The 25,689-nt window shown below is 46.9% G+C and overlaps 1 protein-coding gene across 3 annotated transcripts; it reads right to left on the minus strand.

Moving 5' to 3' along the window:
- Positions 1–936: 936 nt before the first annotated feature.
- On the minus strand, positions 937–25,606 carry RSAD2 (radical S-adenosyl methionine domain containing 2). 3 transcript variants are annotated; one of them, XM_044390101.3, is made up of 8 exons: positions 23,624–25,606; positions 22,382–22,501; positions 20,574–20,673; positions 14,104–14,265; positions 9,774–10,003; positions 7,107–7,256; positions 6,285–6,317; positions 937–4,155 (listed from the first exon to the last, which is right to left on the minus strand). In XM_044390101.3, exons 1-8 carry the CDS (start codon positions 23,648–23,650, stop codon positions 3,991–3,993), a joined length of 987 nt encoding a protein of 328 aa, XP_044246036.1. In that variant the 5' UTR covers positions 23,651–25,606; the 3' UTR covers positions 937–3,990. The 3 variants fall into 3 exon arrangements, with proteins under 3 accessions (XP_044246036.1, XP_057165195.1, XP_026374076.1); XM_057309212.1 differs by adding an exon at positions 22,259–22,295 and having other exon boundaries at positions 20,574–21,229; positions 22,382–25,606; XM_026518291.4 differs by having other exon boundaries at positions 20,574–22,501; positions 25,102–25,606.
- Between the last annotated feature and the right edge of the window lie 83 nt (positions 25,607–25,689).

Genomic DNA, 25,689 nt, shown 5'->3' on the forward strand with positions numbered 1-25,689 from the left:
GGTAGGGCCCTTAGCAGCAGGGGCTTGACGTGGAGTTGTGCACCCCAAATGTGGCCCAGACACAATTATCAAGGACTCAAGCTGCCTCCTTGAGACTCCTTCACTGTCTTCAAGGCCCTGGATCTGACCCCTGTTCTCTAGGGCTGGAGCCCAGCGTTGGCGCCCAGGAGGATGTGGGTAGTGAAGCCACACCTCTCCCGAAGAGCTGAGTGCCCTAACCAGCGGTCGGGTGCAGGGGCATGTCTGAGAGAATGCTGCATGGCCAAGGAGGACCAGTCCAAGTCTGGAGGGCACGAGGTAGACACTGCGGCCAGGAATGCAGAGCCCTTGGCTCTAACGGCCTAGAATTGAGAGCAGAATCAGAAAGGGACGAGCTGAGATGCCCTGAGTGAAGAAATAAACCAGTTACAGGAGGGCTGGGAGGGTGGAGGCAGAAGTGCTGGCGGGCAGGGGAGGGGCTTGCTGGGCCCCCGTTGGAGGTGCCCTTGCAGGGCGGGTGGATGCAGGCAAGGAAGGGCTCAGGAACTCAACCGACAGCTAGGAACTGGGTGCTAGAGGTGAGCTCTGCACCTCCTTGGACTCCAGTGCAAGGCACCTGCTGCTCCTTGGACGGCTGACCAGCTCACACTCAGAGCGCGGAGCTAGGAGCACTGGTGCGGAGGCCGGTGCTGTCCCTGACACCATCGGGTTTGGGACACCTGCTCCCCGAAGCGCTGGCTTTCATTTTAGAATACAAAGGGCGTTTTCCCCAGTGACTCATCTCCACTCTACCTTGTTGCCGATTGGGTTGCCTAAATGTGCTTATTAATTATTGATTAACCTTGTTGATTTTTAAATTGTACTTGCCTTTAGCAATGGCAGTTTGTAAAAACACACAATTACTTTAAATACACACCAAGGAGAGGCTTCATTACATTGACCCACTGAGAGAGAAGGCACTGTACAAAATATATTTTAATATAAGACAACATCTTACAATACATCAGACTGATACTCAAGAAAATATATTTTTCCCCCACATTGAAACCTATATACACTCACGACAAAGCCTTAAAATCTTACAGCATGGTCAGTCTCCCCCTAATAAGAGCTGATTAAACAGTCTTTCAACAAGAGGACAGCCAACAAGATGAATTATTGCCTGATGGAGCCTCACTGAGACTGTGTTCGCTGCTTTTAGCATCATGGCTCCCCTACCAACCCGACAACTAGACTCCGAAGGCCTGGAGATGGAGCAGGACCACATTCCGGATGACTCAGCGGGGTGATCTCAACCATCTTCAGACTTAAAATAGGCAACTTTCATGTCCTTTATCACTAAATGACAGGGATGATGCATGCTTTTTAAACCAATATGCTATTACTAATGTCTGATCTTCCTAGGTTTCTTAAGGCAAAATTCTATTCATATTCTATTCTATTCTATTCACAATGTAAACATTAGCAATACTTCAAAGCACTGCAAAACCTTTGCCCTCGACACTTACATTGAGACACCTCAGATAAATTACCATTTGATATTTTCCTTTCTTTTTCATTCATTTTTTTTTTTTTAATTCCAGGTAAAAGTGTTGTCTTAGTTTCAGGTGTACAACTGAGTGACCCACCACTCTGTCCACCGCTCAATGTGCACCGTGATGAGTGCCCTCCGACTGTCTTCTCAATAAAAAAGAATGTCTCACAAAACTGAAAATTCCTATTTAAAATTGAAAAACTAAAGCAAAATGTTATGTAATCCAAATTTGAATTTTACTCTAATGCTATATGTCCTCAGTTCTTCCCCTTAAGAAAAAGAAACATTTAGATATTTTAAACATTGCAAATCCTGACAGGGCAGGGAGCGCAGTTGGAAAAACATTTAAAATGCGTATTTCTCAGGTGCAGTTGTTTTGTTTTGTTATGCTTTAGAATTCCCTTTGGGGAAAGAGTTATATAATTCCTGGCATTTTGAATTTGAGTGAATTTGAGAGAAATTCATTCCAACTCAGAGGATGTGGGCTTCCCATCTAGATTTTGTGTCAAATAATAATGATTGAGCCCTGCTGTCTACTGGACAACGTCGTCAGTGCTTCCACATCCATGATCTTTCTTTGCTGAACTTGCTCTTGATGAATAATGTGGAGATCAGCAAAGTGCGCTCACGTTACATTAAAAAGAAAAAACACCTTTTATGTTTATACTGATTATATTAAAGTCATCCTAGCTCAACGATGGTCAAAACGCACACAGGAAAAACGTTTCCTAATTCATTTTTCTCTTAAAATATAAGACAAAATAAAATGGAAGATGCATGACAACCCATCCTGTTTTTAAAATTAATTAATTTTTAAATTTTGTTTATATATTTATTTTACCATTTATGTTACCCTGTTTGAGATGGGACACAAAAATATTTTAGTTGAATTACAGTGACTTAAAATCTGAAGTAGAAATATCTTTTCTGAGGAAAAAAAAATTACAAAAACCAAACTTTCAAAACCACTAAGTCTGGAAACTGGATTAAATGGAATTTCTGTGTGGCTGCTTAATGGACTCAAGCAACATTTAATGCCACCTAGTGACCAACACCGGCATGGCAGCTGGATTAAAATTTTTTTAATGCTTGGGCAAAAAAATTTTCCATGATTTTGCTTTTCTGAAACAATGATAGGAAATTATTGTTCTCCAGGCAATGAGATACTGTCTAAATTACATAAACAAACTGCATGTGATATTTCCATAAGGAGGGGACTTTGTTCTCTGACACCCAGTTTAGGTGACATTTTCCGAAAGAAGCTAGAAAAGGAAGGCACAGAATCTTCTCCTATTGACCCAGATTATATCCTTATTGCAAGTGATTCAGAGTTAGTTGAGATTCATTATATTGTGCCATGGCTTCATTTACGCAAAATCCAGGTACATTCTAGACGCTTCCACACCTTCTTTCCCACATACCAGCCCAGTGTTTTTTCCTAACTCATCTGGCTGATCTGTAAGGTGTAAGGTGTCGTTTCTTTTTAAGACTTTTTTTTTTTAATTCACTTGAGAGAGAGAGAGAGAGACAGAGAGAGACAGAGAGACAGAGAGAACACAGGCAGGGGGAGCAGCAGGCAGAGGGAGAAGCATACTCCCCGCTGAGGAGGGAGCCAAATGCAGGGCTCCATCCCAGGAACTGGAGAGCATGACCTGAGCCCAAGGCTTAACCATCTGAGCCATAAGGTGTCATTTCTCAGAGATGTGGGGACAACCGTCTGTTCAAATGAACTCAGGTGTTGTTGCTAGGCAGACTCAGGTGGTAGGAGTAACAGGTTCATAGAGCAACCCAAACACGGACCCTGTGTCAACTCTGTCATGAAATGTAAAGGGTTTGTTTGTTTTGCTGAGACACTTGGAAGAGAAAGGAAAGCAGCCTATGTTCATGGAATAGTCAGCAAGGGCCAGGGGTCGTGCAGAGCACGGGCAGACGAATGATCTCCTTCTAGGTACTTACTGAAAACTGATGAGATGATCATTTCCTACTCTTGGAAACACCTGCTGACTATTTCCAGACTCCTGGGTCAAGAGTCCAAGACTTCAGTGGTAGAAAGGCAGACAGGGAAAAGCATTGGAACAAGCAGAGTAATTAGGGGAGAGATTTTGTAATTGCTCTAGGTGTGAAAATTGGCATCTCAATATTTAGCAGAAAAAAAACCCCAACTCTATCAAATGAAAGGACTGGAAAAATAACATCAAAATGGGGGAACACAGGAGTCACAGAAAACACTGCTCAAAAAAATTAGATCTTAAATAAGCAAATTAACTAAAGTTAATGGTTCTGCATTATCTGTGGATTTCAATTACCCAAGTGATTTGTGCGTTCAGTTACCACAGATAATCGGATAGCTTGTGGAACAGAAAATCAGATCTGGGGCCATTACAAAACGCCAACGGGACGTGCCGCTGGTGGAAGTTGCCACACCTTGAGCCTGAGCAAGAGTCCCCACAGGTGGGCTGAAGGCTCCATTTTCAGCTCTACCAGTCCAGCTTCAGATCTGCCTTGCTCCATACGTATTTCCCTCCTCGCTTCAGAAACATCTTTTCATCAAATCCACTGAATTTTATGGCTTCTTCTACTCCAACATCCAGGATCGACTTGGAAGGGTCCTTCCGCCCATTCTGGCAATTCAGGAAGCGCATCTAGGAAATTCGAGACAGAATGGGGATATTTTTGTATAATTTATTCCATGAAACTCAATTTTGGGGATTAATCCAGAGTGATTTTTTGATAGTGCAGTTACTTCAACAAATACTTATTGAAGGCTGTGGGCCAGATACCATACCAAGGATGCTGACCTCCTTGAAGACCCTTTCTCTATTCAAGCAGCTCACTTTAACCAACATAAGCACGTTGGATCAATTAAGTGCAAGACAAACTGAATTAGATGCACAGCAGGTGCATGTCCCTCCGTGGGGGAGGGGTAACGTTCAGAAATTGTAAGCTGGAGAGAACAGCGTTGTGAAAGCACAGACACATGACACAGGATGGTGTCTTTGGGAAACTGCAGGTAGATGATATTGCTGGAGTGAAAGCAGCTTGTGCATAAATATATAGGCATAAAATTAATAACTTCTTTCGAGAAAGGGAAAGAGAGGCCTCAGAAAGGAAGTACAAAGGCAGGCAGGCAACCAGGCCAAGAAGACTCGTATATGCCCTGTCAAGGGTCCCAGTTTTCATCCTAAATTAAACACCTTACAGGTAGCAATGGGGTCTTCACGCTTCTCCTGACGGACCATGTCACCAAGCATCTTGTAGTAATACTTGTTGCATCAGAATGTTCTTAAAGTAGTAAAAGCAAATTTTGGCTCTACTATGTTTGTGGCAACTGTGTGGAGACCACAGAGTCTGTTGGGGAGTCTCGGTCAAAATCCCCAGCCAATCATGAGTCTCCAAAAACAAAACCTGGGGTGCTGGGGGGGGCTCAGTCAATTAAGCATCCAACTCTAGATTTCGGTTCAGGTCATGATCTCAGGGTCATGAGATTAAGCCCCACTTAAGATTCTCTCTCTCCCTCTTCCTCTGCCCCTTCCCCTCGGCCCCCCTCCTTGCATGCTCTCTCTCTCTAAAATTAAAAACTTAAAAAGACAAAAATAAAAACAAATTGTTTGACTTTTCCTCTCTACCTTGAGCCCACACGCTAAACGTCAGTGCCCTCACCTGTCCCCTTACACTCGGCAACGGATGCTCCCTACTGGGAAACATCAAAGTGGTTGTGAAGCATCACTGATTAACTTGAAAACAGTAAAATACCAAAAGTCAAAATAAGTATTTCTCAAAACACCAAAGCCAAACACATTAAAGCCATTGTTCTTGGTGGAGCTCCTTTCCTCTTCCTCTTCCTGTTCCTCTTCTTTTCCCTTTCCTCTTTCTTTCTTTCTTTCTTTCTTTCTTTCTTTCTTTCTTTCTTTCTTTCTTTCAAAATTTTATTTATTTATTTGAGAGAGAGCGTGCATGCACTCAGAGGGAGAGGGAGAAGCAGACCCCTGTGGTTCAGGGAGCCCGCCACGGGGTCCAATCCCAGGACCCCGGGATCATGACCTGAGCCAAAGGCAGGTGCTTAACCGACCGAGCCACCCAGGCGCCCTGGAGCTCATTTCTTAGAAGCAGGTCTTTGAATGGACTTCTTCATCCTGTATCTGAACTACTGGCAAAGGTTTATGAATCTAGCCCCCTCCTCTCCCAAAAAAAGACAAAGGAAAGAAAAGATTTGTTTTTCGAATTTGAGAAGGGGTAGATTTTCTTTTTTCTTTGCAAGGTAGAGGGGTAGCAATACTATCAGTGGCTTTGGGAGGGGGGCTGCAACGGCTTCTCACCGAAGCTAAGACTTATCAGTCAGGGACAAGCTGGCAGGATCGGAGCTATTAAAGGTCATGTGAAGTGGGATAGGACCTTCCTCCAAAGCACCCTGGGTCCCCACTGCCCGGGAACTCCCAGCCCGAGACAGCACGACAGAGGACTCTGCTTTTGCAATGTCAGATTCAAGGTGATACCCGTGAATCCATCGCCTGGGGTTGGTGCAAATACGGGGACCAGGTTCAAGCGAAGTCCTGCCCACGTGCTTAGCTTGGAACCGACCCAGGGCAGGAAGAGCTCTAAAGTATGAATGCTAATCAGTGACAATAAAAACATGAAATCCTGGCTCAGAAGAGAAATTGGGACCGGTTATGCTCATTATAGCTCAACTCTGGCATTGCGGCTTAATTTTTAATTTTTAAAATTCTTTTTATTTAAAAGTTTCCAAATCTTATAATCCACTACAAATACTTACATACTCATCCAGAATCAAGTAGGAATCTTTCATCTGAAAATGAGAAATTAAATACAAATTTAGTTTCAAGTGCATTTTTCAGTACGCGCGCTCAACGGTCTGTCTCACAGCTTTCTGACTTCAGGAGTCTACACTTCTTACGTGCCTTGAGTGGCTTTGGGTATGTCCCTTACAAGGCGACCCACCTGACGGTGCCCCCAGCCCCACCTGACATACATCTCCAGGGGTGTCTGTCTGTGTCCCTTCAGATTTCAGCAGATGCCAGCAGGCTGGGCTCTCTGCCCCATGCTGGAAGGGACAAATGGCACTCTGGCAGTGTCTCTGACAATGAAATCCCCAGGCTAGTTGCCCCATTTCCTCAAGCTGTGGGAGAGCCCTGTTCTTTATTCCATATTCCCAATGGCTGTCCCCACCCTACCCTGAATTTCCCCCTTTTTCAATGTGTAAAGCTTTAATGCTATTCCCCGGGAGCTCCCCTGAAGATTTTAATGTGACCTTCATCACCTGTAACTAGTTATACCTTCTGTAGGTAGCTGGAAGGTGTGCCTATCCCCCTATAGGAAGCTATCCCTGCTCAAGGCAGTGTCCTTGGAACAGCTCCCATTGTGGGAACAGTACGGACGCAGGGTCCAAAGATGGGGAGGGGGAAGGACAGCTGAAGCTCTTTCAGAGGCCACACCGCTGGGAGGTGACTGCACCCCTCCCGTCCCGCTTGCTGAACCCTCTCAAGGATCAGTGTGTGGATCCCTCTGGGCTAGAGCTCGTGTTTGGAATCAGTCTCGAGGCGTGATGATGAACCCAGCAGTGTTTGCTTCATACAACCTTCTGGTTAGACTCGGGCACCAAACAGGACACCTCTTTGTGGCGGTCTAAGAACCCTTCAAACTCTTCATCGCTGATGACGAACTGTTGTGCTTCCCGCAGAGCGTCGTCTCCAGAATTCTCCCCCTCAATCAGGAGGCACTGGAAGACCTGGAAACAAGGACGGTGTTTGCTTTGCGAAGAGCCTCCCCCCATTTTTACCCTGAACCTCATTCCCCGAGACCCAGGTCATCTCTTCTAAGCAAAGAAGACTCCTCTGACTCAGGAACAGTCTAGAAAGACATTGCCCCGGGGCCCTCAAAGTCGGGAAGTACCAACTGTCCGAAAACATAAAACTGCTCTAGTGTCTGTTTGATCTAATCTGATAATCTAATTTTTCAGACCACCGAGTGACAGCTGTTCAGTGCAGGCGGTAGGGACTGTACACAGCAACAAGAAAATAAATCGGTTGTGATGCCCAAACCAAGAAACGAGTATTTCCAAAATGCTGTTTCTGCTCACTTCAATGTGTCCTTATTAAGGCCTCTTGACTCTGTGGTTTATTTTTCAGTTAATACACAAGGACGGTTTCCAAAGCCATGAATAGTCTTTCAACGTTCCTTTAAATAAATGTGTGCGTGTGTCTGTGCGTGTGTGTGTCTGTGCGTGTGTGTGTGAATGCATTATTCCCCCGTAAGAAATACCATCATCTGAGAAGGAAAAACTGTCCCAGGGACCCGCTCCAGGTGGGACGAGACGGCAGCTGGTCAAACACAGAGCCAGCACCGGGCCCGGGTCTGTGGGGTTTTCATGGGGGGGGGGGGATTATATATAGTGTTTAATTAACATTTTCGTCTGCTTAGAATTAATTGTACAATTCCCTAACCATTGCCTTCTTTGCTCACTCTGTTCCCACCGCCTTCCTCTGTGCTCCCTGGTCCCCACAGACCCTGGTCACAAGGTAGTTTTACTATTTGCTTTCACGGTTGTCTTGCTCAGTAGGCTGTGAGTTTCTAGGGAGGGGACACCCCTCATCGTTGTCCCCACAGCACCCAAGCCCAGTCCAGGCTCAGGGTGAGGAGAGAGGCCTGGCAGGGGTGTCACAGAAGGTGTCCCCCCAGGTTGGAAGCCCAAGCTGACTTGAATATCACATGGGTGAAGACACATATGGGCTTTGGTTCCAGAATCCACCAGCTCAAATGGAGCTTGAGAAGCAAGACGGGGGGAGGGTGGCGGGATTGGCTGGGCAAGGTTGGGGGGGCCAGCTCTGTTGTCACTAGAGCAAGCCTCCGGGTGACAGGAAAGCCCTCCGTTGATACCACGAGGGCCCTTCCGGCCCACACAGGTTCAGTGCTGGTGGACTGTTGACGGCCCGCGAGGCCAGGCCCTCCCAGGGAGGAGGCAGCCTGGGGGGCCAGGCACCTGACCCGGGGGCAGATTTTCATCAGTTTGCAGCCTGCAGACGCCTGTGATTTGAGGCGAAAACTGCTTTCCAAACAGGCAGTAGCTCACCTGCCCCCCCGCCCCGAAAACCCAGGATTTTGACCAGGCAGTTCTGAAGTGAATCCGCAAGTGGGAGCCACAGTGGGAGTGATGGGACTGGAGAAGAAAGCTCTGACATAAAGTAGCCATGAGGAGCCCCTTGCAAACCAAAGCCAGGAGGGAAAAATGTATATTCATATAGAGAGAAGCTGAAAACAGGATAATGAGGAAGACAGTAACTGCAGAAGTGAAGCAGAGATGGGGGATCAGGGAAAAGGAAAGTGACAGGCAGATGGTTCTAGAAGGAAAGTCTAAGAACCTAGAGCCTAGCCTCTGGCCCTTGTCCGTCCCCCTTCCTGGACCACAGCTCCCGTTCCTCCCCCCCGTTCTTCTTTCTTTAGCTCCCCTCCCGTTCCTTCTGGGCAGGGGGTACAGGTCCAGGAAACTGCTTTTTAAACAGTTCCCTGAGTTGATTCTGAAGAACAGCCAGGGGTAGGAATAATTTACTGTTATTTCCAAGCGTGCACATCATGGGTGCCATAACTGTACCTTGAGACTGAACTTGAGACTTTTCAGTAGCTGATAGAGGGGTTGGTCCTAAAGCACAGATCGTTAATAAACTTTGCCACAGCCTGGGGATAGTGTTGTCCAATATCTTCTAATAATTCAATGAAAAATACATTAACAGAATTTATGAAGAACATATGTCCATTTATGAATAAGCCAAGAGTTTTAAGAAGAAATCCAGTCTTATTATATTTGATAAATACATACAGGTTAGGTTTTCTGTGGGCATATTTTTCAGAACCACCTCCAAGCACTGACTGTATCTTTTTTTCTTTTTTTAAGATTTTATTTTTAAGCAATCTCCACACCCAACGTGGGACTCAAACTCACACCCAAGATCAAGAAACTCACGCTCCACTGACTGAGCCCGCCAGGCGCCCCTGACTATATCTTTTGACCTTTATCCTCCCAATACTCCAGAAGGGAATCAGTTCTAGTTTCTAGAAGGGGAGACTGAGGCAAAGGGAGTGTAAGTAGTTTACAGTTTAAGAGAGCTGGAAGAAGGGCCAAGGACCCGGTTTCCCGGCTGGCTCGGCCAATCCAGAGTCCTCTCTCACCCGCACATTTCGGGTTTCAGTGTCACAAGTCTCTCCCAAACATTTTCTGAATTAAAGTCAGCAAAAGGGACACGGTACTTACTTTCCAGCGGACAGGGTTCAGGGCTTTAATCTGTTCCCTCATATCCTCGTCCACATTGAATCGATTAATGACAGAATTTATCTTGAAGGCCACTCTATATTCTCGACACCACGCCCTGAGTTTCTGAAGATTTTCCACATGGTTCTTCTTTCCTTGACCTCGGCCGATGAGGACATTGACTTGCTCATCAAAGCTGTCACAGGAGATGGCGAGGATGTCCAGATATTCACCTGAGGGAAAGTGAGCACCTTTAAGCTTTTCCATTCAACGACCAAAGCTTTTAGGCCATTTGTATCTCTTTATGATAAAACCCATCTTGCTTGTATCTAAGTTTTAATGTTAAAAGAAGACTTTTTCTCGTACCTGCAACACTCACAGAAATGGGAATTATACTTGGGACTTTTAAAAATAATCTTGGAAAAAAATACACACATCATGAGGTGATGGAGATACTCCCATCTGACCATCGTAAAATGGCACTTGTGTGTGCGTGAGCGTTTACGGGTATATTTAACTGAGGTCCTTCATTAGTATGTCACTTCTGGGGCAGTGACTAGTTGGGATCCACGGGCAGTCACAGGTTTGGTAGTCCCTTCTGCTTATCACATACAGAACACTGCTCTGCAGAAGAACCTCAACATTTCTGCCAAGCTCTTTGGCTTCTTCTGAACATCGTTCTATATTGAATTCACCAACTACACGTTTGTAGAGACGCTGTGGCTGTGGTGTGTCAGATACAAGGGCGTTGGGTGCTGTGACACCAACATAAAGGGGTTTGGGGGAGGAGCAGAGTGTAAAAGCCCCTCCCCGCACGGCCACATATTTAGAGCTTTGTTTTGAGACCGGAGCACAGAAGATGTCGGTGATGATTATCTTTGTTTTGGTCTCTCTTCCACTGGGTTCTGTACCATTAATTTCTCCTCTGCACCCTTTTCATTTCCTCGGATGATCTACGTACCTCTTAAGCACAGACATGTGGTACCGCGCCCTCTATTCGCTGGCCACATCCTCCAAGTGGACCAAGTTTGGGTTTCCCTCGCTACTGTGACTTTGCAGAATTGACCGCAAAATTGATTTTTTTTTTTTTAAAGATTTTATTTATTTATTCGACAGAGATAGAGACAGCCAGCGAGAGGGAACACAAGCAGGGGGAGTGGGAGAGGAAGAAGCAGGCTCACAGCAGAAGAGCCTGATGTGGGGCTTGATCCCAGATCGCCGGGATCACGCCCTGAGCCGAAGGCAGACGCTTAACCGCTGTGCCACCCAGGCGCCCCCGCAAAATTGATTCTTAAAACTACTCTCTAATGATAGAAGCTTGGGGGTCCAAGACCTTTAAGCAACTATTACCTGCTGTCTTAATCAGAGAGATTTTAAGTTCAATGTGGGGGCAAATTTGCTCTTATCCTCATGTGCACCCCACCACTTCTCAGTACAAATTGGAGGAAGACTGATGTGATCGATTGTCCGGAACTCTGAACCGTGAGTTGCAATCTATTAATCAGATTAATAATTAATTAGTCATACTAACTAGTCTCTAGTTTCTCCAAGGGCAAGCACTTGTCCTCTAGTTATGTGATAGGCTCAATGCATCCAGCACAAGCTGAAGCCAGAGTAAGCAACCGACCATCACCTGAAACAACCCAAGATGTTCTGAACACCGATCTCAAATAAATTCCTGACGGCTTATCGTTTTGAGAAGAGGAACTAACTGAGTGAGTGGTCTCTAACCCAAACAAAAGCAAAGTTCCAAACTAAAATAGAGCCCTATTGCTTATATTAAAGCCTCAGTTGGTTTCCAAGTCAGCTGAGAATCTGTCAATGGCTTGATTCTGCCCCCTCTCCAGCTTCTGCTCTGTGACCATGATATCCTCTCCTCCTGCTCTCAGACTGTCTTGTAAGAGCCCTTGTGAAGAGAGAGTTAGCACAGCAGATCTGTTCGCTGAGTCCTCGCAAGTCTCTGGAAGCGCATGGAACTATGATGGGGTTTTGGCGAATCCCTGTGTGTATGACCACCAGAATGTTCTACATGTCTCCCATTGATGACGTGTCTATGTCTGGAGCAATGGCCATGTTAAATCAGCTTGTCACGAGCTGCTGGGACTATTGAACAAGATTTGTGATGTACTTGGTTTTGTTTTCGGGAGTCCTGAGTTTCGGTTTCCATGGACGGGCGCCCAGCAGTGTGTGCCTAAGTGACCAGCCCTGCATAAAAGCCTCAGACCCTAAGACTCCCATGAGTATTCCTAGGCAAAAACATTCCAGACATATCCTTATAGTTCACTGCAAGAGAGAAAGCACATCCTGGAAGGGAAGGACTCAGAAGCCTGCGTCTGACCTCTCTGGACCGCAGTGACGCCTGTCCCCTGCTGTTTCTGTGCCGTCTCCTTTGCTCCGATGAACCTTAGCCATGAGTCTAACTGGCTACTGAGTCTTGTGAGCGCTCCTAGAAAACTGCCAAACTTAGAGAGACAGTGGTTGCTCCCCGAAGGCTCTCTTGGTCCACGCAAGCACACTGACTTACCCCCGGTCCTTTAAACTGGAGGTGGGAAATCGGAGGCTTACTGACCACGCAGTTATACATAAACATTGCTGTTGTTTTTCCCTCATGACACCTAATAAGATTTCAAAGTATTTGCAAATATTTAATTGGGAGATTTAACATAGAACGTAGATTTCTGAATATGGCAACTCTAACCCTACATTCCCGCAGAGGAGAAACGTCGTTGGAAGCTCATGACTCACTAGCTGTCTGTGTGTCCACCACGAACAGGGTGTGCTGCTTCCCTTTCTTCATGGCCGCACACTTGCTTATTGGCTATGACTGAAGCGGGTTTTTCTTCTGCACCTCCAAGTTCACTCATTCACACGGCCTCTCCCACGCGCGCACTTGAGCTTCCGACCCTGGAGGCAGTGATCCCGCGGAACCCACTCTTGGTACCTCACTGGGCACGCACAGAGAGCCAGTGCTGGAGGGCGAGCATGGCTCGGGGACATCGCCAACAAGCCGACCGGTTCTCCCCTGCTCACACCGTTCCCTAGCCCTTTCTTGCCTCCATGAATCTGGTTCCCAGAGTTTACATGGAAGCTTCTGACCCTGTTTCACTAAGTGACTCCCTTCGCAGACGTTTTGGTTCTCACACATCATCTTTTGGTCTTGCCCGATTTACCTTCCCCAGAGACTTTTGACTTTGTCTTCCTGCTTCACCTTCGTCAGATGGGCTGCCCTGCCCTCATCCAGTCTCCCGTCCCCATGCCCATCTCATCACCATCCTGGGAAGGGTATGTGGTCAGAGACTTCCCGTGAGCAGCCTCAACAGAGAGTAAATGCACGTAAACGCAAGCCCTCCTGCAGTGATGTCAAGGCTCCGAGAGCTCATGCAACGTGAGAACAGAGAATAGCGCTCAGGGGCGCCTGGGTGGCACAGCGGTTAAGCGTCTGCCTTCGGCTCAGGGTGTGGTCCCGGCGTTCTGGGATCGAGCCCCACATCAGGCTCCTCCGCTAGGAGCCTGCTTCTTCTCTCCCACTCCCCCTGCTTGTGTTCCCTCTCTCGCTGGCTGTCTCTATCTCCGTCGAATAAATAAATAAAATCTTAAAAAAAAAAAAAAAAAAGAAAATAGCTCTCTAAGAGTTACCACTGTCTCCTAAAATGACAATGGTAATAACAGCTAATATTTCCCACGGCTCCCTAAGTTCCGGGCACTGCTCTAGGGATATCACATCCATGGAAACTCAGCTAAAAAGGAGCTCCACGGTCTGAGGATTCGTGGTTCGCCATCCTGGCCGCAGAGTAGAATCCCTTGGGGCCCCCCAAGTTGGTCTGTGACACACCTCGAGGTTCTGATATAATTAGTCTGGGATTCAGTACCCACCCAGATACTTTACTTAACTTTCTTCAGCAGCCAAATATGTGGCCAAAGGTGGGAAAGGCTGTTTTAGTCCAATTGCTTCATTTATGAGACTAATAAAGTGATAGTTCCTTTAATATTTAAACATTAGTAGCAAGCAGCAAGGTGGGGGTTGCGGAACCGTGTCAGTGTCCCTGCTAGCGGCTAAGCTAAAGCCACAGGCCTCAGCACCTGCTGAACTGGGATGCATAACATAGTTGTGCTAACATTTTCTGTTACCTGTCTTGCCACACCTGTTCGTCAACAAGTATAGGGCTCTAAGTAGAGAGCCCCGCAGAATGAAAGCGTCCTAATGTGTGCATGGCTTGCAAAGGGATTCCAGTTAGGTGTCTTTTCCGGGGCCCCCTTTTCCTGCCCCGCCCGCCCCCCCCCCCCAACAATCACTGCAGCAGCGGTGAAGGCAGCGTGATGCCAGGAAGCTCACCGTAGTTCTGGAACCAGCGCTCGCGGATGAGGCTCCCGTTGCTCACGATACTCACGCTGGGCAGCCCCAGCTCCTCTTTACAGAACCGCACCAGCTTGCCCAGGTACTCGCCCCGGTCGTGAATAAACGGCTCTCCTCCTGAAAAGTTGATCTTCTCCATCCCTGGGAGAGGCAGAACATGAATCTTTCCTTCTGTTTTTTCTCCACTGCACAAACACCCCTTATTATTGTAATGACAAAAGTAATGTTTTCTCAAAGTAACAAAAAATGAAGAGATTATCCCCAGCCCCCACCCTCCCCCCAACCCTGGCTCCCCATGCTCCCCACGGCATTCGGCAGCGGGGGGCAGGGGGCGGATAAGCATATACAGAACCCAGGGCCTAACCTTCTCCCCTGCTTTAAAACAGATGCACTTTAGGGCACCTGGGTGGCTCTGTCGGTTAAGCGTCTACCTTTGGCTCAGGTCATGATCTCAGGGTCCTGGGATCAAGTATCCGGCTCCCTGCTGAGCAGGGAGCCTGCTTCTCTCTCTACCCCACCTCCCTGCTCCTGCTCTCTCTCTAATAAATAAATAAAATCTTTAAAAAAATTAAAAAATAAAATAGATGCACTTTAATGTAGGGAATTGCTTCCACGGATGGATGAGACAACACAGAGATATGCAGAAAACCCCCTCCACCCCCTCCGGAATGCTCTTGCTTGGGGACTCTCAGACTGAGACAGTGCAGCACTGGGGGAGCCCCTTCCCTCTCCCACATGCTGGAAGCCTCTTGGCCTGGAATTCCTGCCCTTTCTTCTCTTGGTGAACTCCCTTGTTTTCAAAAAGCCTTTAGTAGTTTCCTGAAAAAATGCAAAATATGAATCAAGATGCGAACTTAATATGTTTCCAAATGCATCTGTGATCATTACTTTGACCAGGTATAGTATTCTGGGTGAAGTCACTTTGCACTCGGAATTTTAAGGGCATCATTTACTGTCTTCTAGGTTTTAATATTATTGTTCAGAAGCCTGATTACACTGGGATTTATAACCCCTTTTAAGTGCCTGGCTTTTTCCCTTCCAGAAGCTTTCTTTCCAGTGTCCCCAAATGCAAGGTTATGTGCTTTAGCGGAATCTGTCTCTATTCATTGTTCACGTAAGGGTCCTTGGTCGAAAAATACAGCTCCTTCTGGGACAGGAAGTTTCTCCTACTATTTGTTTGAGAACTCCTACCTCTTCTCCAATGTGCTTGTCTCTCTGGAGGTCCCACTGCTGGTCTGCTGGCTATCGGGCTTGTAACCACCAGACCTTCCTGCTCTGTCTCCTGCGTCCCATTTTCCCAAGACCTTATCTTTTAGTCTATTAAAAATCTAATTTTAGAAATCCCAGTTTCCATTCCCCAGACTCTCCCACATCCTGTTTTCTTAACGCATTGCTATTTCTTACATGTAAATTTTCTCTCATCTCTCTGGGATTATCAGTTACAGATGTTTTGAAGGTTTTCTATATTCTCTTTGCTTATTTGTTCTGGCACCCGCCTTTTATTTCAGTGTTTCTATTTGTCCTTTCTTATTTGAGTGATGCATAAAAGAGCAGAAGGGAATTTCCGTGATTGAGGAAGAAATCCCTATACAGCGACAGAGAAATGGATTATGCCCCACATACTGGGAGCCTTGGTCTTTCCTCTGGGCCATTCTGTTCTGCCGGAGAAGACTCTTCATTTCCTGCTAGGCCATATCCCCTGGCTGCCTGCGCCCCGGAACATGGGCTCTGCCCCCCCAGGCCGACTCTTACACTCTGGTCTCAAGTATGGTGCATTTCTTCTCCCTGCTCCACCTGGAGTGGCTGAGCACAGCCTCAGTGGTCCAGATCCTTCTGAAAATATTCCTTCTGTCATCCACAGGACTTGGGGAGGGGCTCTCCTCGTGGTGGAGGCAGCTGTGAATCTGCCTTCGACCTGTAGTCTCGCTCCTGCCTTACCCCCTCCTTTTTGATCAATGCTGTACTTGCATGATTGGATGGTTCTGTCTCTGAAATGCTCTGCATTCCACGGGGTAGTCTGGTGAACTCAGGCAGCCACTGTCCTGCAGCCACATGCTGAAGACGTCCACGTGCCATCAATCAGTTCCAACAACCATGTGTTGATTTGTGGTTTTGTTCCCCTGCTTTCAGTGATGCTACCGGAATTTTAGTGGAGCGAAGGAAAGATTGGAGAGAATGGGGACATTAACTAGAAGGTCCAGATGATCTTGACATTTAGAATGTGTACGGTGATATTATCATCGGGGAGTTCATTTTTAATTCAGTTCAGTTCAACTCAGTTGGCTGAGTCTTTATTCGATGCTCTGTGCTAGTGGCTGCATCAGAGTGGGTCATTTCCAGAATGAACCCGTAATCAGTAAGCACCTGGCTCCACTAGTGAGGTTCAAAACATCTGCTCCACTGGACTTTGAGGGCGCTGAGGGCACAGGCCCCGACACCACTGCGTTTCCGAGCATGGTGAGGAAAGGACCCGGGGTGACATAGCGCAGAAATGGAAGCACGTGTGAGACCAGAGGAGGACGCATGAGACGAGTAAGAGCAGCAAACAGGTTTGGTCATAGAGCACAGTAATTAGAAGCACCAGCCAGACGAGCAGAGAGGGCTGGGGGAACATATTAAGGGCCAAATAGCAGCACATTACATCATGAAATTCCCTGAGAACGTTATTTGTTAATGTCTGTCCAACAAACTTTGTACCTACTAAAAACGAATCCTGTGCTTGGAAATTTAATTTGTGCAAATTCACTGTAGCACAGCTTTTAAAATGCCGTCCTGGCTCAGCGGCGAGGTCCTGGCTCAAGGCTGGTCAGGTCCGCTGCTTGAGCAACCAGGGAACTCCACACCGCAAGCACCTGATCGACGAGACCCTCTCTCCCTGGGCCACTATCCTCTGCCCTCTGTGTCCCAGGGCAGGGGCTCGGACAACCGGGGCAGCCCCCGTGCCCAGAGCTCGCTGCGATTGTTCAAACCAGCCCATGCGCAGCTGGCTTTGTCTCCCTATCAGCTCCTTCCTGTGAAAACCACAACGACGGGGTTACTTCAGTCCCTTCCAGCTTCCACCCAGGACTTCCTGTGCGGTGAGCGGTACCCTGCCGCAGGAACGGTAATATGTAATACGCGTAATACAAATTACACAATGCTTCCCAATTTTTCTCTCCTGATCTGCATCTGGCCTCCCCATACCTCACCCAAGGTAACAGGGTTCAGGCAAGCGTTCATCCTTATACTCATTCAGCAAGGAAGGAGTTATTATCCTGGTTTTTAGTTGCAGGAATTGAAGCTCAGGAGGGTTCAATGATTTATTTGAGACCGTAAGACTAGGGGAAAAAATGGAGCTAGGATGGATACCCAAGCTCCACAGCCTTCCATGTTGGTCAGTGGGGTTGCCCTTCATGCCGGCTCGCCCGGAACAGCCCTGCTTTATGACAGACCAAATGACATCTGCTATTCTTTCCAACACCGTCTTCCTCTCTCAGATGTGTCTATGACTGGACAGTGATCAACTCCATCATCTCACTATTGAAATCCAACGTGCTGGGAGCCTGCCTGCGTGACGGTGGTCATCGTTCATTGGAAACATCATTATTCCCGCAGGTGTGGTGAAATGGGGTCAGATAAACTGGAGAGGGTGAGACAGTGTATTGGCCAGCGGCCCTTGATGAGTTTGAGGGGAAGAAGTAGAGGGGATGAAAGGAACCGAAAGCTGGAGGAACGGGATGTAGGTGCGTAGTTAAGATCTTAGGCAATCAACAATTACTTCACAACGATGTTAACATACAAGGAGCGATCGCATTACAGCACAGATCAATAACTGACGCTCGCAGTGGCTAAATTCTATTCAGTCTTCTCTGTAAAAGCGAGAGAAGTAAATAATATACTGTAGAAGCATCTTCCGCCCGAGTAGTACATTTTAAATATAATTTACATTTAGCTTTATATTTTTAATCATCACCAAAATAGATTTTCGTTTATTAGCCAGAAATCTCACTTATAGCCAGAAACTCACATATGACCTATGTTATACCTTGATCATTTTTAATTAACTTTGACTTTATTTACTTAAAACTGAGAAATCATTATATAAAAGTATTAATCATAACCATAATAGTTTATACTCTATTTAAAAACACCTGAGTATTCACTTATTTGTGCCAGATTGCAATTTTTTGAGGTTGGTATAGGCGTTATTTTTTTTTTTTTAAGATTTCATTTATTTATTTGAAATAGAGCTAGAATGAGAGTGAGAGAGAGAGAGAGCAGCACAAACAAGGGGAGCAGCAGACTCCCCGCTGAGCAGGGAGCCAGATGCGGGACTCGATCTCAGGACCCTGGGATCATGACCTGAGCTGAACCCACTGAGCCACTCAGGCACCCGGTATAGGCATTACCTTGATTATCTACATTTTAAAGATTGTTAAACTGCTATTCAGAAAAGTTAAATGCCTTGACAAGTCTTACAAGTGTTGGGGCAAGAACTCTAACCCTGGCCTTGTGAGTCCAGAGTCTAAGGTCTTCCCACAACACCAGACCTCTCTTCATTCGTTCATTCATCTATTAATCCATCTCTCCAAAAACATTTATCAGCCCCCTTTCATGTTCTAGATATCCTGCTAGGCACAAAGACACGCAGAATGCTAAAATTCTACCTTGGAACTCAAACTCTTTGGGGGCCCAGATATTAAAAACAAAACAACAAAACAAAACATAATGGTATAATTTAAAAAGTGCTATAATAAGAGCACCTGGGTGGCTCAGTCAGTTGAGAGTCTGCCTTTGGCTCAGGTCATGATCCCAGGGTCCTGGGATCCAGCCCCATGTTGGGCTCCCTGCTCTGTGGGAAGCCTGCTTCTCCCTCCGCCCTTCCCCCTGCTCATGCTTTCTCTGTCTCTCAAATAAATAAATAATAAAATCTTTAAAAAAAAAGTGTTATAATACACATTTGTAACAGGCACCAAGGGATCACAAATGAAGGAGAGAGGGCATTCCAGAAAGAGAGGACAGCATGATCACAGGCTCGATTTATGCTGGTGTTGGGGGAGAATGGGTGTAACACGATGTGTCTGCAGCACAGGGCACTGGAGGCATTGTGGCGGAGGAACTTGATGTCCCAGTGGGGACAGCAGAGACAATGATACGAACTGCAGCAATCCAGGTGAGAAATGGGGAGACCCTGAGCCCACTGGGAACAGTGAGGTGGGCTGTACTTGGATGAACAGCTGTGGATGATTGAGCAAACGTAATGGAGAACAAAATAAGTCAGATCCAGTGCAGCGCAAATGGTATAATTTCGTTATATAAAGTACAAAAGCAGGCAAAAACTATTATCTGTTAGAAGACAAACTCATGGTTACCCTGGCAGGGGCAGGGCAGTGGCTGGAAGGAGATGCTTCTGGATGCTGTCATGTTCTCTTCCAGGATCTCGGTGCTGTTTACATGGGTGTGGTTACTTTGTGAAATTCGTCCAGCTAACCCCTCAGGATGTGTGCAACTTTGTGCATGTATGTTCTACTTCCATTAAAAAAAAGTTAAGCAAATTGAGAAAGAGTTGGCAAGGCTGCTAAGTTACTAGCTTAGCTGGGGCTGGAGGAAAGACAGGAAGACAAGGTGAGAAGGAAGAACAGGTCTGGAGTGGAAGATGTTGCCTTCAGATTAGCCAGGCTGGGCGCTCTCTGAGATGCCTTCGCTGTACTAATGTGATGAAGTTCGGCAAGGAAATCTTGAGAGCAAAGTCACTGCCATATTTGTATTGTAAATAGTTTCTTCTATTTAGCAGTAACTAATAGTAACTTCTTTAAAGTTTCTCGTTAGGAGCACATACATGATTCAAAGTAAAAGACTCAAACATTGTAGTTCTTTTTTTTTTTTTTTTTTTTAGATTTAGAGAGGCAGGAGAGGGCAGGGACAGAGCAAGCGGGAGAGAGAGAATCTCAAGAAGACCCCCCTCCCCAAGTGTGGAGCCTGACGTGGGGCTTGATCTCACAACCCTGAGATCATGACCTGAGCTGAAACCAAGAGTCAGACGCTTAACTGACCGAGCCACCCAGGTGCCCTTCAAACATTGTAGCTCTTAAGTCGAAGTTTTTGTCTTTGTTTTCAACTTGCCTCATTAATTATTTCTGGAAAGCCCGAATCTATCAGTGCTTTGGACAAACTCAGAAAGTGGCACAACTTCCCAACCTGCCTCCTGGCACATGCTGGGAGCACGGGGAACCTGGCAGGTGCACAGACTTCTGCTCCCTTGGAGCTCTAGGAGGGATGGGTTTGCATCCCTTACTGTCTGCACCAGCCAACCCTGGTTCCAAAGGCCTAGGCATCCACCCCAAATTTACCCTAATACTCCCTCACGAGATGGGATGGGGAGCATCCCAAAATCTGCGGGAGCTCTCCCACCTGTGGCTGCCCCCTGCCGGCAGCTGCGCCCTGATTCCCTCCTGGGACTGGGGACTCACCGGCTTCCTGCAGCAGCCGTAGCCCTCGCTTGGCCTCAGCCAGGGGCAGCACAAAGGACGTCTTGGCCGTGTGGAAGCAGAAGCCACACTTGTAGTTGCACTGGCGGGTGAAGTGGTAGTTGACGCTGGTGGGGGTGGTGGGCTGGTCCGCGCCCTCCTCCTCCCCTCTGCTCTCCTGCAGTTCTCCCCGGCCCCGCTGCAGTGGCGGCTGGGTGCCCTTACCCCTTGCCAGCCAGAGTGCTGACCTGAGCCAGAAGAACCAGGGGAACACGGTGCCCCATAGAGAGCTCAGGGGCTTCCTGAAAGCGCTCAGCAGCTTTCCAGCAAAGGCGACGGGCATGAGCATCCACATGGTGGCCAGGTGCCCTGAGGCTGCACTGAACCTGGGGATTCAGTTTATATGTGCTGGGGACAGCCTATCACACAGGCAGGATGGACACACCTCTAACTCTCAGCTGAGCTCGAGTTTCGATTTTCTTCTTCATGAAAATGAAAGTTGGAACAGGGCCAAGACTGAAGGCTCAGGATCAGGGCTGGCATCTGCCTCTCTCTGCCTCACCTTTCACCTGTCTTCTGGGTCAACAGAAGCCTTCTAATCGGATACAGATGAGGACCTTGCTATCCCTCCGTATCTCCATCTAGCAGAGAGCCACAGCCTGGAGAGAGATACGGTCACCTCTTCAGAGGCATTACTCATGCATGACACCGCATGGAAGCTCTGCCCTGGCATCCTTCCTACGTGGGCCCGCACTGACAGTTTGTATGAAAGTCAAAGAATGCACGTATGACTGGCCTGTGCTGGCTGAGGACAGAACCCGCTCGCCTCGGGGCCCCTTTCAGATCACAGTCAGAACGCACAGGCACATAATAACATTTATCCTCAATCTGTCTTTAGGTATTCATCTTACGTATTTTCATAGTGTTGAAACATAGATATTTATGTTTTCCTGCATATCTATTTATGTATAGATTATTTTTTAATAATCTCTACACCCAGCGTAAAGCTCGAACTCATGACCCCGAGATCAAGAGTTGCTCCCTCTTCCGACTGAGTCAGCCAGGTGCTCCATTTCTATTTTATTTTTAAAGACCAAAGGAAGGGGCGTCTGGGTGGCTCAGCTGGTTAAGCATCTGCCTTCAGCTCAGGTCATGATCCCAGGGTCCTGGATCAAGCCTCACATCGGGCTCCCTGCTCAGCGGGGAGTCTGCCTCACCTTCTCCTTCTGCCCCGCCCCCAGCTCAGGCTCTCTCTTGCTCTTTCTCTCAAGGAAACAAAATCTTTAATAAAAAAAATAATAAAAAGGGGCGCCTGGGTGGCGCAGTCGTTAAGCGTCTGCCTTTGGCTCAGGGCGTGATCCCGGCATTCTGGGATCAAGCCCCACATCAGGCTCTTCCACTATGAGCCTGCTTCTTCCTCCCCCACTCCCCCTGCTGTGTTCCCTCTCTCGCTGGCTCTCTCTGTCAAATAAATAAATAAAATCTTTAAAAAAAAAATAAAAGACCATTGGAAAATCAGATGCTTTTCTAAGATGGTTCTTAATTGTCAAGAGTTACAGTGGCTTCTTCCTTATTTTTACAGTTTCTTAGAAAGCACTGTCAAATTTTGTGCTGAACGTTTTTTTTTTTCTTTAGTTGTCTTTAATCAGAGTTGTGTTTGAGCAGGAAGTCTAAAGTTTTCTTGAGACCTGTGGAAGTTGCAACTCCAGGGAAGCTTCTTGAGACCTGTGGAAGTTGCAACAGTCTTAGTGGGGAAGCTTCTGGAGCCATGAACCCAGCTCATCACTTGCTACGAGACTTTGGTAACTTACGTTACTTCTCTGGGTCTCCAGTGCCTCGTCTGTAAATCCAGCTGTCTCATGGGACGTTTTCGTGAAGACTGAAGCGGCTGATGCGTGTGAATCACATAAATCGGGACAGTGTCTGGAAGACTGTAAGTGTTCAGTTAGGGTTAGCTATTGTTTTTCTAGTAGTGTTATGTTCTGAATGGAAACAAAGATGACTTTCATTTTCCTTAGAAAGGAAACTGAAAGCAAATTTAGCAAAATAGCAAGCCTGTGTGTAATGATTTCCAATTATGCACTGGCGGATAGAATCCACGTGCTTGCAATCTGCTTATCCAAAAGCATTTTGAAATATCACCACGGTATGATTCAGTCAAGAAATACTCTTTTTTCTTTTTTTGCTTGATCACGTGTATACGAAGAAACAGAAACCGAGTCAGTTTACATTTCCAATCGAGTATCAGGTACGGCACAGAGGGGAGCCATGTAGGCTTCTGAAGCCAAACATTTTAAGGTTTGAATCCTAGTTCAGCCAGGAATGTTTAGTTTCGGGTAAATTTCTTAACCTGCCTGATCTTCTTAACACAACTGGAAAACACGGGTATTAATATCACACTCACACAGGGCATTTTCAGGATGAAATGACGTAAAGTATGTGAAGCACCGAGAGTACTGCTCGTATAATAAATTAGCAAGAGCTAGCATACCCTCCAGCAGTGGGTACCAGGCACTGCCGTGCACTTTGCATGCACTAACTTCTTTAACAGCTGGGGAAACTCATGTCACACAGGGAGTAAGTGTTTGAAGTGGGATTTAAACACCTGCATCACCGCTCAATGACTCATCATTATTAGCACGTTATTTTATTATTTTTTTCCTAAGTCTGTTCTAACCAGACCAGTTTTATTCATTCATGTGTTCACTGACTCATTCATTCATTCATTCAGGCATTCTCTCCTTCCTTCTTTGCTTCAATAACCATTAAGAACCTATTTTTTAGATAAAATATTAATAAATATGAATAAAATAGAAATAAAATAAATAAGTCAAAGTCTTTTCCAGCAAAGAACTCACAGAAGTCATTGAACATATGTTCTATTCCTTTCAACTTGTCTTTTACCATTCATTTAAGAGTAAGGTTCAGGACTGGTAGACTTCCTTATTCAAAGCCATGGCTTGCACAGGCCAGGGAGGGATTTTTTCTTCTAACTGCTCAAGACGGGGGTAGGCTGGGGGGAGGTACAAGGCAGCCCCCTTTAGGCTTTCTACCTGGGACTCAGCCGTCTCGAAAGGCATCCAAATGCAACCGGAAAACAGCCAAATGTCATCATCGTTTTCCTTTAGCCAGAGACTTTTTTCTCAAAACACCTGCTCATCCTTAGTGTACTCCATGCTCCCTGATGTGGCCCGTTTCCTGCAGGAATGTCCCAGCAGCGGCTGCAACCCATTAGCAGACTGTGGAATTGGTTCAGTTATCTGCACTCATTATCACGTTTCTGTGCCAAGTCTTCTGATGCATATTGCACATCAGTACCGTACTTCAACTACTACACATACATCGAAAGGTACACAATTCATGAGTGCACAGCACAATGAGCTCTTGGCAGCATGAACACATGTATGTAAGGAACACCTGATCGAGAAATAGAATTCTACCAAGAATTCTCCAAGACCTTCCCCCAGGCCCTGAACTCTACCTCTGCTCCAAAGATAACCCTGTCCTGTTTTCTAAAAAACATACTCTAGGTTATCATAGCGTGGCCTCTTTCTGTGGCTTGTCTCACTCAGTGCTGTGTTTGCAGACCTACCCACTTTGCCCTATCGAGAAGTTGATTGTTCATTTTCATAGCTCGCATTTATTGATTCCATTGTTTGAATACACCACAATACATTTAATTGTTTAAGATGAGCATTTGGAATATTCTGCTATTACACCATGAATTTTCTTGTACATGTCTTTTGGTCGACATATACGTATGCATTTATGTTGGGTATATACCCACGACTGGAATCACTGGTTCATATGGTGTATGTGTGCTCCCCTTGAGCACAGACCTCCAAAGAGTTTTCCAGAGTACTTGAACCAATTTACACTCCTGCCAGAACACTATACGTGTAGAAACATCTCTGCACTCTAAATGCCCCAGAGTCAGATTGCTCACAGAGAGTAAGAATGATCTTGTTCGCAGAGAACTAAAAACATCTGAATCTCTGAATTGCTCCTTGTCTATGAGCCCATACTTCAACCACATATCTACAATAGTTCCCATTTGTCCAAAAGCTGTACCAGAATTAAAAGTCCACCCATGCTAAATCCAAATTGCTTAAATCATAAAATTTATTTGCTCTCAGTTCACCTAATGTTTTTCATCTTTATCTCTATTCTAAATGTTTGAGTTTTCCGCATGGGATTTTTGTTTTCAGTTTGCTTGACAATCATTTTTGTAAAAATTTATTCATTTGTCAGAGAGCGCACGAGCGTGCACACAAGCCGGGGGAGTGGCAGACAGAGAGAGAAGCAGGCTCCTGGCTGAGCAAAGAGCCCGATGTGGGACTTGATCCCAGGACCCTGAGATCATGACCTGAGCCCATGCAGGACTCGATCCCAGGGCCCTAGTAACCTGATACAAAGGCAGACGCTGAACCGACTGAGCCACACAGACGTTCCTGCTTGACAATCATTTCCCAAGGTATCAGCTAATGAGTGAAAACAAAACATCTCAACAACTGTGTAAAAGCTGCTATACCGAGGGACCAATGCTGCCGATGCGAGCTTGGGGCTGATAACAGCATGCCACGACCTGCAAATTGGACCCGAAGGCAGGACTTCAGTTTGGCCCAGGTGCAAATTTGGCGATATGTCCTAGTCTGCGAATCAGCACAAGGAGGGGGGTGATTCCAAGAAGAGGGGAAAGGACTTGGGTCAGAGTGAGAGCGAGACAGCGGGTCAGGTGGAGGCTTGCGGTCGAGTATGGGGCCCAGGAGTCTGCACCGCACTGAAGAGCCGGGGAGGGAGGGCGGGGGCAGCGAAGAGAACCAAGCTAAAAGGCAGAGCTCTGGCGCGCGCTGTCTCCGAGACACACTCACAGACACACACGCGCGCGCGCGCACCCGGGCCCTAAACAACCAAGGAGGAATTCGCGCAGGGCCCGGGGCTACCCGCCCCCTCCCCGCACACGGCGCCGGGCCAAGAGCACCCTCGGCGTGGCAGCCGGGACCGCGCGCGCCACCTACGGCCGTCCCCTCCCTGTGGCCGCCGTTCGGGGCGCGGACCGCTAGCGGGCAGGGGAGGCCGAGGCCGCGGAGGCAGCCCCCCGCCCGGCCCCGCCCGTCGG

The sequence above is a fragment of the Ursus arctos genome, unplaced genomic scaffold (assembly GCF_023065955.2).
Source record: "Ursus arctos isolate Adak ecotype North America unplaced genomic scaffold, UrsArc2.0 scaffold_8, whole genome shotgun sequence".
In the NCBI taxonomy this organism is placed as follows: Eukaryota; Metazoa; Chordata; class Mammalia; order Carnivora; family Ursidae; genus Ursus; species Ursus arctos.

Coding starts and splice junctions, on each gene's coding strand:
- RSAD2 (XM_026518291.4), bottom strand. CDS start 20,925: ATGTGGATGCTCATGCCCGTCGCCTTTGCTGGAAAGCTGCTGAGCGCT. Junction 14,266..20,573: donor ACGGCTGCTGCAGGAAGCCG/GTGAGTCCCCAG, acceptor TGCCTCTCCCAG/GGATGGAGAAGATCAACTTT. Junction 10,004..14,103: donor GCGCTGGTTCCAGAACTACG/GTGAGCTTCCTG, acceptor ACTTTCCCTCAG/GTGAATATCTGGACATCCTC.